The 14,588-nt window shown below is 38.6% G+C and overlaps 1 protein-coding gene across 5 annotated transcripts in view; it reads left to right on the forward strand.

Moving 5' to 3' along the window:
• Window positions 1-14,588, forward strand: part of PIK3CA (phosphatidylinositol-4,5-bisphosphate 3-kinase catalytic subunit alpha) — a 35,746-nt gene that overhangs the window by 12,954 nt on the left and 8,204 nt on the right. For all 5 annotated transcript variants that reach the window (XM_053951993.1, XM_053951988.1, XM_053951990.1 and 2 more), the window contains 17 exons: window positions 309-559; window positions 2,020-2,265; window positions 3,060-3,145; window positions 4,590-4,695; window positions 5,764-5,916; window positions 6,020-6,154; window positions 7,771-7,895; window positions 8,264-8,345; window positions 8,804-8,968; window positions 9,531-9,634; window positions 10,345-10,516; window positions 10,847-10,953; window positions 11,452-11,573; window positions 12,106-12,184; window positions 13,046-13,216; window positions 13,444-13,561; window positions 13,727-13,878. In XM_053951993.1, coding sequence (XP_053807968.1) covers window positions 309-559; window positions 2,020-2,265; window positions 3,060-3,145; window positions 4,590-4,695; window positions 5,764-5,916; window positions 6,020-6,154; window positions 7,771-7,895; window positions 8,264-8,345; window positions 8,804-8,968; window positions 9,531-9,634; window positions 10,345-10,516; window positions 10,847-10,953; window positions 11,452-11,573; window positions 12,106-12,184; window positions 13,046-13,216; window positions 13,444-13,561; window positions 13,727-13,878 — 2,374 coding nt within the window. The remainder of the gene's footprint in view (window positions 1-308; window positions 560-2,019; window positions 2,266-3,059; window positions 3,146-4,589; window positions 4,696-5,763; window positions 5,917-6,019; window positions 6,155-7,770; window positions 7,896-8,263; window positions 8,346-8,803; window positions 8,969-9,530; window positions 9,635-10,344; window positions 10,517-10,846; window positions 10,954-11,451; window positions 11,574-12,105; window positions 12,185-13,045; window positions 13,217-13,443; window positions 13,562-13,726; window positions 13,879-14,588) is intronic.

Genomic DNA, 14,588 nt, shown 5'->3' on the forward strand with positions numbered 1-14,588 from the left:
TACTTTGCAGTCCTCAAATGTGAAAGAGTTACTGCTGGTTTTTGAAGGCCAAATAGTAGTTTTCAGTTAATAAAAATATTCTTAACCTCAGGGCTAAACATTTGAATTTCCACTAGAGACAAAAATAAACTTAATGCATCTAGTTCCTTGCAGAAATTATAAACCCTCTCTCAGTTTGGGCAATGAATCTTGTTTACATCTTCTTTTAATACTAAAAGCAAATCTTTGTGTTGTGGAGGCATGGGAGTTGTTTGTTTGAAAACTGCATTGAAAATTATAGGCCTGACATTATTTTATATTTATTCCAGGGCAAATTATAGTGGTGATTTGGGTAATAGTCTCACCAAACAATGATAAGCAGAAATACACCTTAAAAATCAATCATGACTGTGTGCCTGAGCAAGTTATTGCTGAAGCAATTAGGAAGAAAACTAGAAGTATGTTGCTGTCATCTGAACAACTGAAACTTTGTGTCTTGGAGTACCAGGGCAAATATATTTTAAAAGTCTGTGGCTGTGATGAATACTTGCTAGAAAAATGTCCACTGAGCCAGTATAAGGTGAGTAACATAAAGGATTTCTTTTGAACTACACCAAAGTAATCCAAATTTATGCAGAGAAAAATGATCAGTATTAAGTCTGGCTTTTTCATTATATTAATCCAAAACATAGGAAGTGACATAGCACAAATTGGCTAGTCCATGTGCTTCAGAAGGGAGAGGGGGAAGAAAAGGTAGTTTGAACTAGAATTTGTATCACTCATGTAATTTTTCTTCTTTGAATGTTTCCCTCTAATGTTAGTGCTAAATCTAACGTAGGTATTTTCAGAAATATCCTAGATTTTTAATGGCAAAAGATGAGCTATATTTGAATGGTTCTGATGTAATGAAACAGGAAATTTGATCAGACTGTAAATTATGAAACAACCATTACTGTAAATCCTGTCCTGAAGGGGTGGTAAAAGAGAAAACCGTTTTCCTGTTACAGCTTTATCGTTACTTTAATAAGATAAAAAATGTAGACATCCAGCACTGCAGAAATCATTGCTGAGTCTTCCTTGTGTCTGTCTGTCCGTCCTTCACTGCCTGGGTTTGTTAGTGGTGGGAGTGTGAGACAGAACATGGGACAGAGGAGCATCTGAGCAGCTGCTGCTGCTTCCTCTTGAAGGAATGTATTGTTGTAATAAACTGCTCCCATTCCCTTGGCTAAAATGGTTGACAATCTGATCTTCAGAGCAGTGGAGGAGAGAAGGAGGGGTGGGGTATCCTGAATAATGGGAAAAGTATCTCTGTACTCTGGGAGCTGGGGAACAAGTGCAGGCATATGTGAATAATTTTGCCGAGTCATCTGAAGATCAAACACCAGACCTATTTGATCTAGCGTGGTTTCTTCAGAAGCATCTGGTCTGCCTTTGCTGTGCCCCAGCAGAGCCTGCTCATTAACTCCAGGCTGGACCTGTCCTAACACACTGTGTTTTGTGGTAGTGTTGCCAGACTAAATGCTCTCAGCACTCAGACCTGAATGGACAGGTGAAGTGTGTCAGGATCAGTGCTGAGCGTAAGGTAATGAGCACAACTGAGCCAAAAATGAGCGTGTCTGCTGCTTACCTTGTGCTCCCTGCCTGGGACTGGCACTGTCAGTCACCTGTGCTGCACTGCAGGCTGCTGTTCCAAAACATCTCAGTTGCTTCCAGGAACAGCTCAAATCCATCTGCTCTGTGCTGTGCTGGGGCTGAGGAGCTCTACAACAAACCCAGCTGGTGTTTTTTTCAGCTCCCATCTCTCTCTCCAGTTCAGCCTTCCATTATTGTAGATCTTCACATCTCAGAACATGAGATGTGGCTGTGTGACCCTACTCACCAACATGTCCAGACTGCTGTACCTGCTATCACTGTGCAGGGTGTGCATGCAGGACACGATAAGCTCTTTCACTTTCCTGTCTCCCCAAGTATCTTTTTAGGTTTCCATTACCAAGAGTGTAGGCTTTGAAAAGACACAGCACTTAGGTTGTTTCCTTGCAGTACATAAGGAGCTGCATCATGCTTGGCCGCATGCCCAACCTGATGCTGATGGCCAAGGAGAGCCTGTACACGCAGCTGCCCCTGGACACCTTCACCATGCCATCCTACTCCAGGCGCATCTCCACGGCCACGCCCTACATGAACGGAGAGGCTACCACCAAATCCCTCTGGACCATCAACAGTGCTCTCAGAATAAGGATCCTCTGTGCTACCTATGTAAATGTGAACATTAGAGACATAGACAAGGTACGGCGTCACTTGGTGGCTTTTCAGCAGCTCATGGTTTCCCTCCTGAGTGTTTTGACATTGGAAAAGAGTTGTTATTTAACATGTTAGAAAATGATACCACTCTTTTACTTAAATTGGAGTATTTAATTCTAAAGAACACACCCATGATTTAGCATCTGGAAATTTTTTTATACTGCTTAAAAAGTGTGAGTTGTGGTAATCAGCTAAATATTCTGCCTGGTAGAAGGAGGAGACAGCTTGTGAAGCACTTCAGCAGAGATTGTAATGGATAGAAAAAGAAATGTTATCTGTCTTCTAAGTAATTATGTTTAAGAATGTATTACAGTAACTGATGAGGGCATGCTGTCTTTGTTTAGGGAAGTGAAGATGTGGGGTAATAGGGGACAAAAAGCAGGTGTAGTGTTCAGTTCCATTTAAGACATCTACAACCCCGGCTCTCTTTCCTTGGAATTCCTTTCACAACACCTTAGCACAGGAAGAATGGAGAATAAATTCCAGGGGTGATTTTTAGTGTTCATTTCAAGTTTGTCACCGTATTTTTTAAGAAGTAGTATTGCAATTAATGAGGAGAAAGACCAAAACACTTTTTCTAGACTGATATGCTTATAAACACCCAACAGAGCATGAATTAATTTGAGGAGTGCTGGAGCTGTTTGGTTTTCAGTTTTGGTTTTGTTTTTCACTTGCTGAAAATGAAAGGATAATGTGTTGTAATCATGGTATGTGTTGACTGCAATGAAAACATTTGTTTGCAGTAACATTTCAAAGACTAATATGGATGTTATTTTCAGATCTATGTTAGGACAGGTATCTACCATGGAGGGGAACCTTTGTGTGACAATGTGAATACTCAGAGGGTACCTTGTTCTAATCCCAGGTAAGATGAATACCTAAGTGACTGTAGAGAACCTGACTTTCAGGGCATCATAAATGATAGCACTGAAGGAGTAAAGGCTTGACTTAGCCATTACTCAGGTAGAGTTCCTTGCTGGGAATCCTTTACCTTAAGTTTTGTAAAAATATATTACACAACCCTATAAATATATATGTCATTAATTTAATTCAAACACAAGCATTTTATCTTGCACATAATAGTACAGTATAGAATATATTTTCAGGATGTTTGACAAACCATCAATATTACCTGGAAAAAATGAATCACCTGAACTTACAAGTGCAAAAAGAAGTTTTATATGAGTATATATAAACATTAGGGATATCTTTTAGCCACCTGTTCTCATAACTTTAGCTAATGAAAAAGTGTGAAATTTCAGCACCTGCTAAGATTAGATGCAAAATATGTGTGCAGAGGTAATTCTTTGCTTGCATTTTCTGATTTCATGTCTTTAATAATAATTTTTGAAACTCTTATTTTTATCTGTACATTTTCTATGAATATGATTAGGTTTTATAATTAAAGAACTAATAATATGCATAGTTGGTGAAAAATAGGCTCTCCTCCTGAATTGCCCTGAATACTGCTGTACTTGAGCTGATAATTTCTACTATGTTAGAGATAAAATCTTGGAAAGGTGGTGAAGGTTATGCCTTAAAATCATGGATATGGTCACACAGATCTGTATTATATGAAATGAACACATAAGAAAAATGAATTAAAGTTTATCTGCCAATTTCTTTATTCCTAGAGAAGGGCTTTCACAGTTATTTCTTTGTAAAACTGCTTTCAGTAGCTACAGATACATTGAAAAATTAATGCCATCCTTGAAAATACAGAAAATTCTGTATGACAATCTGCTTAGGAGAAGAAACTGGATCAGAAGTTCCTCTTCAAAAGCACAGTTCTACCAACTGAGAGCTAAATTCTGCTTAGAGAAGTTCATGAAAACAAACTATTCCAGTAGAACCAATCTGTGCTATTATTACTATAGTAAATAGAAAAATATTTGACTTGGGAATATTGCTTTGGGTTTCCATGTTCTATCCCCATCTTGCAGATATCTTTTTATGTTCCAGCAGTTGAAGTTTAGTTTGGTTTTGAAAGCTATTTTTCCCAGTTGCCTTTTTCCCTGAAGGGAAAACTCTTTCACAAGCTAAACCTTACATCAGTGTAGCATATATGCAAATCCATTATCTTTAGGTTGCAGGAACTGAACTGAACATGGCTTTTTAAACAGTGTTGGGGCTAGAAGGCTATTCCCAAAAGCGGTGAATATGGTCAAATGCATATGTGGGGACTCTTTTTCAGTAACAAAGTATGCTCTGTATGCAAATACACAGTTTAGGAATATAACAAATGCCTTTTGGTTGAGTGAATGATGTCTCCTTTAACCTGGTTTAATTCTGCCTTTTGAATCCTGCAGATGGAATGAGTGGCTGCTGTATGACATGTACATTCCTGATCTCCCACGTGCTGCTCGGCTCTGCCTTTCCATCTGCTCTGTTAAAGGCAGGAAGGGTGCTAAGGAGGTAAAACACCTCATGGATGTATTGCACTAATGAGCCAAAGCTACTTAAATCAAGTTTGGGAAGATATTTGGTAAATGCTGTCCTGGCAATGAGTCTTAGTGCAATGTTTGATTTGAATCTGATTAAAATACGGGTGTTTCTTTCCTTGTGGGTTTTTTTTTGTGTTTGGAAATTAAACAACAAAGAAGAAAGCTTACCAATTCAGCACTGTAACTCATACCTATACTGCATTGCCAGACACAAAGACCAGTGTTAGTGTTTTGAGGTGGAAGTGCTTTTAAAATTAATTTTCAAAACCCATGTTGCTAATGTATTTATTTTTAAAAGACAATATTTGTACCTTTAAACTTGAATTTTCAAGTAAAGAAATTCTGTGTTCCTTTAGCATTTAATGCGAGATACCAAATAGTATTTTTGAATAATCTACATGCAACATTTAATTTTTAGCCAGCAGCATCACTACATTGGGTTTGAGTGTGTGTCACAGGTAATATATAGGATGTTTGTCTATGAGCCTTACAGAATGATACCTTACAGAATCATTTGGGTTAGAAGGGATCCTTAAAGGTCATTCAGTTCCATCCCCCTTCCACTATCCCAGGTTGCTCAAAGCCCCATCCAACCTGGCATTGAACACTTCCAGGAGTGGGGCAGCCACAGCTTCTCTGGGCAACTGGTGCCAGTGTCTGACTACCCTTATCATAAAAATACATATTTCCTTTGTCCAGTCTAGAAATACCAGCCTCAAGTTTAAAACTGCTGCCTCTTGTCCTGTCACTACAGGACTTGGTAAAAAATCTCTTTGTCAGAAAAGCTTTTTCCATCATCCTGACTTAGTCTGGTGTGAGGAAGATACGTGCATGTATTTAGAATTAATTTAGTATCAGTTTGTTAAAGGGCTGCCATGACAGCCATTCCTAGAAAAACATGGTAAAGCTTCCACAACTTGCTTTCTGCTAATCTGAGAATGTAACAACTTGATCTGGGGTGAAAATGTTATTTCTCCTGACTCGCTCTGCAGTAATCCATAGATGATACTGAAAAAAATCATATTTTGATCTCTTTAAGGAGCACTGTCCATTGGCTTGGGGAAATATAAACATGTTCGATTACACAGACACTCTGGTATCTGGGAAAATGGCTTTGAATCTTTGGGCAGTACCTCATGGGCTGGAGGATTTGTTGAATCCTATTGGTGTTACTGGATCAAATCCAAATAAGGTATTTGCATGCCAGCTTCCCCCTTAAGAGTGCATTTTCAAAATATGCTTTATTCTAGTTGCTATCATTCAGCAGAAAAGTAATTTGAATTCCCTTGACGTAGGAAACTCCATGCTTAGAGCTGGAATTTGATTGGTTTAGCAACCCTGTAAAGTTTCCAGATATGACAGTGATTGAAGAACATGCAAATTGGACAATTTCACGGGAACTGGGATTCAACTACAGCTACGCAGGGCAGGTAAGGCAAACTCCCCCTCCAGGATTAGCTATTCAAATATGAAAGTATTATTTACTACTTTATTTTACCCAGTGTATCAGTGACAAAACTTCTTTTTTTACATCCTCATTTATTGTAAAATCAAAAAATCAAAATTTTGTTGTCTGTTTGGTAAAATGGGCAATATATTCTCCTTTCTTTGTATTACCAGTAAAGTGCCCTAATGTTTCACTGACCAACCAAAACACCCCAAAGAAAAACTGTTTTACAGTGTTTTTGACATTTTTGTATCACTAATTCGGGTGTTAAACTACTTAGTTTAACTTTTTAAAAGTTGCAATTGTCCTTCAATTATACTGTTTTTCTTTGTTGCAGTTTCATGGTTGTACTTAGGCTTTCCTGTGTAACTCAAAGGTGCTTAGAACTCTTTCCTGTCTGTTTTATGGGGTAGTTATGACCACAAGCACAGGGAATTTTGAGGGAATTGATTGACATACACATGGGTGTAGTCCTTTATCTCACTTTTTCCACAAACAGAGCTTGTGCATTACAATTGGCTTTTTGGTGAGGTTTGGAGCTTTCTTCAAAGCACTTTTTTGGATGATGAAAAGAAGTAAAAACAGAAAAGCAGTAAAGCTAAAAATGCTCCTTATTTAAAGCCAAGGCTGTGAAATTGGTTGGTGTGTTTCACATTTTCTTCTGGAGGCTGGTTCAAAGCCTTGGATTTGCCCAAGGAGCTCTGTGCTCTGTATGAAGAGCTCTGTGGTGGGAGTTTGGCTGTGCCAGAGAGCATGGAGGTGGAGGGAGCTTCCAGAGTGGGAATTCTGGGGGTGTTTGCAGCATTCCTGTCCTAGTGTATCCTGAACGACAGGCTGTGGGCATTGGATTTCTCTTGATACTCAGCAGGATGTCCATCATAGAGTAGCATTTCTGCTCTTTATGCTGCGACTGAGCAGGGTCTTAATAAATGCTTAAAGGACAGTTGTCTTCTTGGTAAATAACATTCCCCAGCCTCTTACCTGGGCTTCTGTACTCTCAGCTCGTTGTTTTGTTCTGTCTGGCACAAAGAAAAAAATGGTGAGGAGGATAAACTCACTTCACTGACAACGAAGTTAATTTCTGCTTGTAGCAGTTCTGTTTTCTCTGCTCTTTGGGGAATGTCTTACACTGATTGTGATTTAATATTTTCCATCCTCCTGTTACTCAGGCATTCCTACAGCATTCTACCCCTTATTTACCTGTTTTCATACCACATGTTCTGCTTTTTCAGTTCCAAATCCTTTTCACTCCTTTTAACAGTTCTCAGCAATCCCAAGCTGGGGTCAGAAATTATTAGTCTCACTTTGTGCTGCATTGTGTCATTCATCAGATGTCAACTGCTGCTATTTCTTCTCACAGCTGATTTAGTTGAAATGTGCCTCCTCTTGTGCCAGCAGTGACTAAAAGCAGTTGTGGAGATCAAAGGGCCTAGTCTTTCATCTTCTTTCTAATTTTTGAGCTTCCAGTTTTAACAAGTGGATACAGCAAGATAGTATTGCATGACACAGTGGTTGCTGTGCTGTTCAAATACTGTATTTTATGTGTGTGGTTTGGCACTAGAAGTTGTGTGGAGGGCTAAAGTGCCACTGTCTCTGCAGAGTAACAGAATAGCTCGGGATAGTGAATTAACAGAGAGTGACAAGGAGCAACTGCGAGCCATTTGTACCCGAGACCCTTTGTCTGAAATCACTGAGCAAGAGAAGGACTTCCTCTGGAGACACAGGTATTGCAAATCAAAAACCAAACCAAAGAAAAAAACCTTCTTGGCATAAGCAAACTTCACCCCATTCATTCCAAATTTGTCATGGGTTTTGTTTCCTTTTCTTCCATGCTGAGGAGTTGGTGTTTTAGACAAGGCTTGTAAAGCATTCTGCATTGTGTGGTTTGGTTATAATCCTGTGGAAAAAAGTAAGTTGTTGAATGAGCTCCCATTTTCCTTATTACTGCAGTTTTACCTGCATGGATGGATCCTGACAGCACCTTGCTTACAAAGGAAGAAAAAGGTGCAAGGCTATAGGGACATATAGTTGATGGTTATCAAAGCAAAAGTGTTGTTTAGTACATGCAACTTTTCTTTTTCCTCTTTTGCAGACACTATTGCGTGAATACTCCAGAAATTCTACCCAAATTACTTTTGTCTGTCAAGTGGAATTCTAGAGATGAAGTGGCCCAGGTAACATAAAGCACTGAAGAAGTGTTAGATTTTGAAGAAGCTTTAAAATATGCTATTTTAAAGAAAATTTCTGGAAGTTAAAAGCTTATTATGTGTGCATGAGACATTGAATGAATAGTTGGAGTTGCCACTATGATTGACAGGTGTCTCTGGTCCATAGTTCTTGATCTTTAGCTCAGTCTGAAGATTTCCTCTTGCTGGCATTACTTGAATCCCTCTTATGTTGCCAACTTGTCAATTACAGTTAAATGTGAGGCTTTGTTTTCAGTCTTTTTAGAGTGGATAAAACAACAAAGTCAACTGGCAACTAATACCAGATTGTTGATTGAGAGGAGCAGCAATTAAACAGCTTCTACTCAGATGTAGTTTGTGTCTGACAATGCCTTCTAATGGCTGTGTGTTACAGCTTCTTCCTGACCAGTGCAAAGGCGTAAGGTGCTTGTTCTTCTTGCCCACAGATGTACTGCTTGGTAAAGGACTGGCCCTCAATCAAACCAGAGCAGGCCATGGAGCTGCTGGACTGCAATTACCCAGACCCCATGGTGCGAGCTTTTGCAGTTCGGTGTCTGGAGAAGTCCCTGACCGATGACAAACTGTCTCAGTACCTAATCCAGCTGGTACAGGTACTGAGCATATTTTGGCATGTTTGTTGTCTTGTTTATATACAGTGATCACAGAGGCTTAAAACACAGCAAAAGTTAAGTTGTTGTGAAAAAGAGGTCATCAAAAGTGTGTTTGCTTTGTGGATTTTTTAGGAGGAGATGAAATGTTAATTTTTCTGTAGTGCTGTGGTTTTGCTTGTTGGTGCTTAAATGCCAGCATTCTGCAGAGATACAAAACTGTTCCACCAACTGGAACAGGCAGCTATTTCAGCTGTCCTAACATATGGGAAAGGATGAGAAGAAGCATCTTCTCAAAATTTTGAGCAAGTTGAGGCTAAAATATTTGGTAACAGTAAAGCAAGCATCAGATGGTAAGTTCCTGAAATAGAGGCAGCCAGTGAACAGTTGGCATATATTGTTCAAAGCCTAACACATGCAAATATTAATACCAAGATCAGTCATTCCAGAAAAAAAAAGTAAAACATAGATGGCTTTTTATTTAACTGCCTTTAATCTGTATATTGTTCATAGAAATAATAACTGCATCTGTTTTTTTTTTTATTTTCTCTTTATCCTTAACTAGGTCCTGAAATATGAGCAGTATTTAGATAATCAGCTTGTGAGATTTTTACTCAAGAAGGCACTGACCAATCAAAGGATAGGACACTTCTTCTTTTGGCATTTAAAGTAAGCTTATTATCATGTTAAGGGGTGGTGGGCTTCCTATTAGCTGTAAATTATTAGTTGTTCTAAAGGTTTGACATACTAAATGTCCTTTCTTAGAAAAACATTACCACTTGAAATAAAGATTGGGTTATACTGGTTAAGAGTTTGAATACATAGTTTGGTGACAGAAATCATGCCTTGCAGTTTCAAAAGCTACTTAATAGTACTTGGATATGTACTTCTTTTTATCTAATGATGTTTATTCTGAAAACAAGGTAGTCTGAGACTGCTGAAAGCCTCCCATATTGTTAGCTGCCTGATGCCCCATCAATTTTTCCAGAAAACTTTACAAATATATGAGACCTAACGAAAGCCACCCAATTCAACAAGGTAAAGCTTTGAAAAAGACTAGTAAAAACTTTATTTTTACTTCCTTATTAAAGGCTTCTTATAGAGCTTGATAGCTCAATCTGCAACATATTGGGTTGTATCTAGAGGTCACCTAAAAATTCTGTTCTAAGCTGGTGTAATCAGACCAGAAATAGAAGCAAGGCATCTTTGCTGTACTCTCAGTTTTCTACTTGCCTCGGTGTCATCAAGGATAAGGGAGGGGATTGTTTGAGGGGATGTATTTTAGGACTCTATAAAGATGTCACAAGTACAGCTTCATTTTTGGCACCTCTAAGTGGTCTTGTCTCTAAGCTGTAACTGTTCTTCCTCCCTGTGTGTAGGTCTGAAATGCACAACAAAACTGTCAGTCAGAGGTTTGGTTTACTTCTGGAGTCCTACTGTCGAGCGTGTGGAATGTACCTGAAGCACCTGAGCAGGCAGGTGGAGGCCATGGAGAAGTTGATTAACCTCACAGATATTCTCAAGCAGGAAAAAAAGGATGAGACCCAGAAGGTATCAAAAGCTGTCCTTATATCAAAAGTGCTGCTATTGAGTCACAGGAAATACTTAGAACTGTTCTATTTGATCAGGGAGGAAAGTGTTAATGCTAATTTCAGTAGGTGCTATGTTTCCTGGGGAGCTGCAGTATTTTCTGTGCAATGCCATTGTCTAACTCTCAAGGCAATAGAACTAAAGTTAAAGGTTTCAATTTGTGTACTATGTAGCTGAGCTGTACTTAGATTAGAACTGTGCAAAACCATGCTTGAAAACCAAAGCTAAAATCTGATACCTTAATTTACATGTTAATAGTGTTCTCAAGACTTGAATGTGCTTATTGATCAGGTGCAGATGAAGTTTCTTGTTGAACAAATGAGACGGCCAGATTTCATGGATGCCTTGCAAGGTTTTATCTCTCCTCTTAATCCTGCCCATCAACTGGGAAACCTTCGGTATTGTATTCACTTTTGAAGTTTATCTAGATGCTTAAGTAAATGTTTAGTAATGGTAACAATAACAGTGTTGAGGTTGTTAACTTAGTAAGTATCTCCAAAGTGCACTGAATAGAATTTGTAGCAGAGTAATCCATAAAGAGTAGAGTAATTTCAATCTAATGGTTTAACAAACCAGGGAACAACGTGACCTTCAGTTGTTCATTTAAGGTGCCAGGAACTTCAGTCCTTTTTCCAGTTGTCAGGAGCTCATACTGCCAAAGGAATATTTACAATATTCCCTTACAACACAACCCTTCTGTTGGTCTTAGCAAACGGTTAACATAGCATTTACTAATTTAAGTTTGAGTCTGGAAGTGAAAGTGGTCAGTTATCTTTGCATCTTTGATTTGGTGCTGGTTCAGAGTTTGACCAACACAGGGAGAACTTAGCAGTATTAGAGAAATATGGTATAAGGATCAAATTATGCCTATTTCATAGAAATCTTATCTCTTTTAGGCTTGAGGAGTGCAGGATAATGTCATCTGCAAAAAGGCCGCTGTGGTTGAACTGGGAAAACCCAGATATTATGTCTGAATTGTTATTTCAGAACAATGAGATAATATTTAAAAATGGAGATGGTAAGGAAAGATAAGTGTAATTCAAAAGCTACATACCTGTCTCTTTTCCTAACCTTTTACTTAGTGTTTTTTATAACCTTATAAAATACATACATTAAAAAAAAAATCAGCTGAGCAAAGCTATTTTCTTTTCCAGAAAAATTAAGCATAGACAGATGAGTATTTATCTCAGTCAAGTACAAATTTTATATGTCCTAAGGTGCTCAGTCTGGCAGGGTGGAACACGATACTATTTAATATTTGTTCTTTTAAATTGTAAATGTCTTCAAGATATTACAGATGTGTAAACTGTGATTCCATTGTCCTGGTTTTAGTGTATGTTTTTAAAATCACCACGACAACTTTATATTCATTTTTTACTACTTAAAACCTGCTTTTCTCTACTGAGGGAACAAAATCTGCACAAAACCATGCAAACTTTATTACCTTTAGACATACTTAGACATAGTTTTGGGGAAGAAAGGAAACTAAGATCTAACCAAAGATTCTGGTGTTACAAAATTTGCAAATTTAACCTGTTTGACTATTTCAGACTTGCGTCAGGATATGCTGACACTTCAGATAATTCGAATTATGGAAAACATCTGGCAAAATCAGGGTCTTGATCTTCGGTAAGCATTAGAGGTCATTCCCAAGTAATGCTGATCTTAATGGTTTTGGCATTGGTTTGTTCCCAGAGATTGCTTCTGTCTTCCCAAGGGTAATAAATCAAATGCTATAAATAGACATTTTTTTTTGTTAACTAAACTACTGGATTTTATAAACACAAGATCATATTTGAAAAATACTTAATTCTAATTCTTAATTCTAATTCAATTCTAATTCTAATTCAATTCAAGGGTCTGAGTGAGCTGCATACAAGGAATGGATACAAGAGCCAAGGCACAGTAGCCACCCTGTGGCCAAGTGATTGTGTCTGTAGGTTTGGCTTTAAACAAGGTGCCAAACCCTCAGCCCTGCTGAGCAGTGACTCTTTGTAATTGGTATCTTCACTTCAGTCCACACAGAGACATTTCCCAGTTTGCGTGAGCTTTTCCACCTTCAGACAGTCTGTGGGTGCAGCAGCTTCTGCAAGGCATTCAGGATAAACTGTTCTGCTTCTGGTAAACTGTTCCTAGACAGGTTACACCTTCAAATTTGTGTTTGCTGTGTGGTACGTTTTCAGGTGGGAACGAAGGAGCTGCCTGAGCACTGTCTAGAAACCCCCAGTTTTCACTTCCTTATCTAGACAAAAGGACCTGTTGGTTTATGTTATCTCTCATGGGTCACAGTTTTGTCTCCAGTACTGTAATGAGTGGCAGAATTAAGCCTTTGCCCGAGAATGGTTTGCAGAATGGTTACAGTTCCCCATGTCTTAAAGAGTAGCCAGATAGAGGAATCTGCAAGAGTACATCCTCTCCCACCTCTTGCCACCATTCTCTATAAACGAAGAAAAAAACAACCCAACAAAACAACGAACCTTTGTCTTCCAGGATGTTGCCCTATGGTTGTTTGTCAATTGGTGACTGTGTGGGACTCATCGAGGTCGTGAGGAGCTCTCACACCATCATGCAGATTCAGTGTAAAGGAGGCTTAAAAGGAGCACTGCAGTTCAACAGCCACACATTGCACCAGTGGCTCAAGGACAAGAACAAAGGAGACATGTAAGATTCCCTGTCACCTGTTTTTCTTGGCCATATGCTTATTTTTGATTGAAACTTCAAGACAACTAAAGTTCATCAAGTGGGAGATTATGTCCATAACTATGTCCATCTGGTTATGGTTTTGTTTTCTTTTTTACCTGTCCTTGTTTGCTCTTTTGCAAAAGAAAAATGTGCATGTCTGTGTTATTAGAATGTCTGAGGGAAGTGTCTCCTGTTTGTTGGAATAGGTATGATGCAGCTATTGACCTGTTTACACGTTCTTGTGCTGGCTACTGCGTTGCCACCTTTATCCTGGGCATTGGTGATCGCCACAACAGTAACATCATGGTCAAAGATGATGGACAAGTAAGAGATGTTTTCTAAAATCACACCCTAAGGTCATCCTCACTTTGGTGTGAGTTTGTTTTGGAAAAAAAAAATTATTGGAACTGTAAGTAAATGATCAATTTTACTGTGACTTCATTTAAACAAGGAATTACTAATCTTAAAATACCTTTCTGTCTCTCCAAGCTGTTTCACATTGACTTTGGACACTTCCTCGATCACAAGAAGAAAAAATTTGGTTACAAAAGAGAGCGTGTGCCATTTGTCTTAACACAAGACTTCTTAATAGTGATTAGTAAAGGAGCCCAAGAATGTACCAAAACAAGGGAGTTTGAAAGGTGAGCTTTCTTTTATGCATTTAACCTCCAGAGTGTTTTGTACCTAAAATGCCCTTTAGTACTGGTGACCTTTAATAATTAGACCTTTTAAGTGAACAGTAGTATTTTAATTGGCTGGCAGTGGGAATGTTCTAGTTCTTCAGCTGAAGATCAGCCATCCACTTGTAAGTCAGTGGGTAACCTTGCTGATCATGCAGCCACACTTTTCTCTCCTATAGCTGCTCTGATATCAGCTCTTCAGCTGGCCTGTGTAGTTTGTGACAATGGCCAGAACCTGCTGAGCAAGAACTTTAAAATAATAACAGTAAAGAAATAAATCTGTTGCTGTAGTCATTCTTAATACCTCTTTCCAGCAATCCAGTCTTTGAGAGGTTTCAATTTTAATCTTAATTTCATTATGTTGATGACAATGGAAGACAGAATGTGAATTATAGTGTCTGTCTGAATACTGCAGTGAAGCTCTTTTGCATTTTTTCCCTTAACCTGTGTATTTCTTAGCCAGTGTGATATAGTAAATGCCCCTGTTTTCAGTGCATTCTTCAGAGTACCTAAGAAGCAACAGCTGCTGCCCTTGTAAAACTACAGGAGAAATGCAACTCTGAAGATAGCCAGGAAAGCAGTGATTTTAGCAGTGTGTCAGAAATTACCTTTGAAATCTGAAATGTCAGTAGCAGTGACAAAAATGGCCCTGTGAGCTCACAGAAATTCGT

The sequence above is a fragment of the Vidua chalybeata genome, chromosome 10 (genome assembly GCF_026979565.1).
Source record: "Vidua chalybeata isolate OUT-0048 chromosome 10, bVidCha1 merged haplotype, whole genome shotgun sequence".
Classification (NCBI taxonomy): Eukaryota; Metazoa; Chordata; class Aves; order Passeriformes; family Viduidae; genus Vidua; species Vidua chalybeata.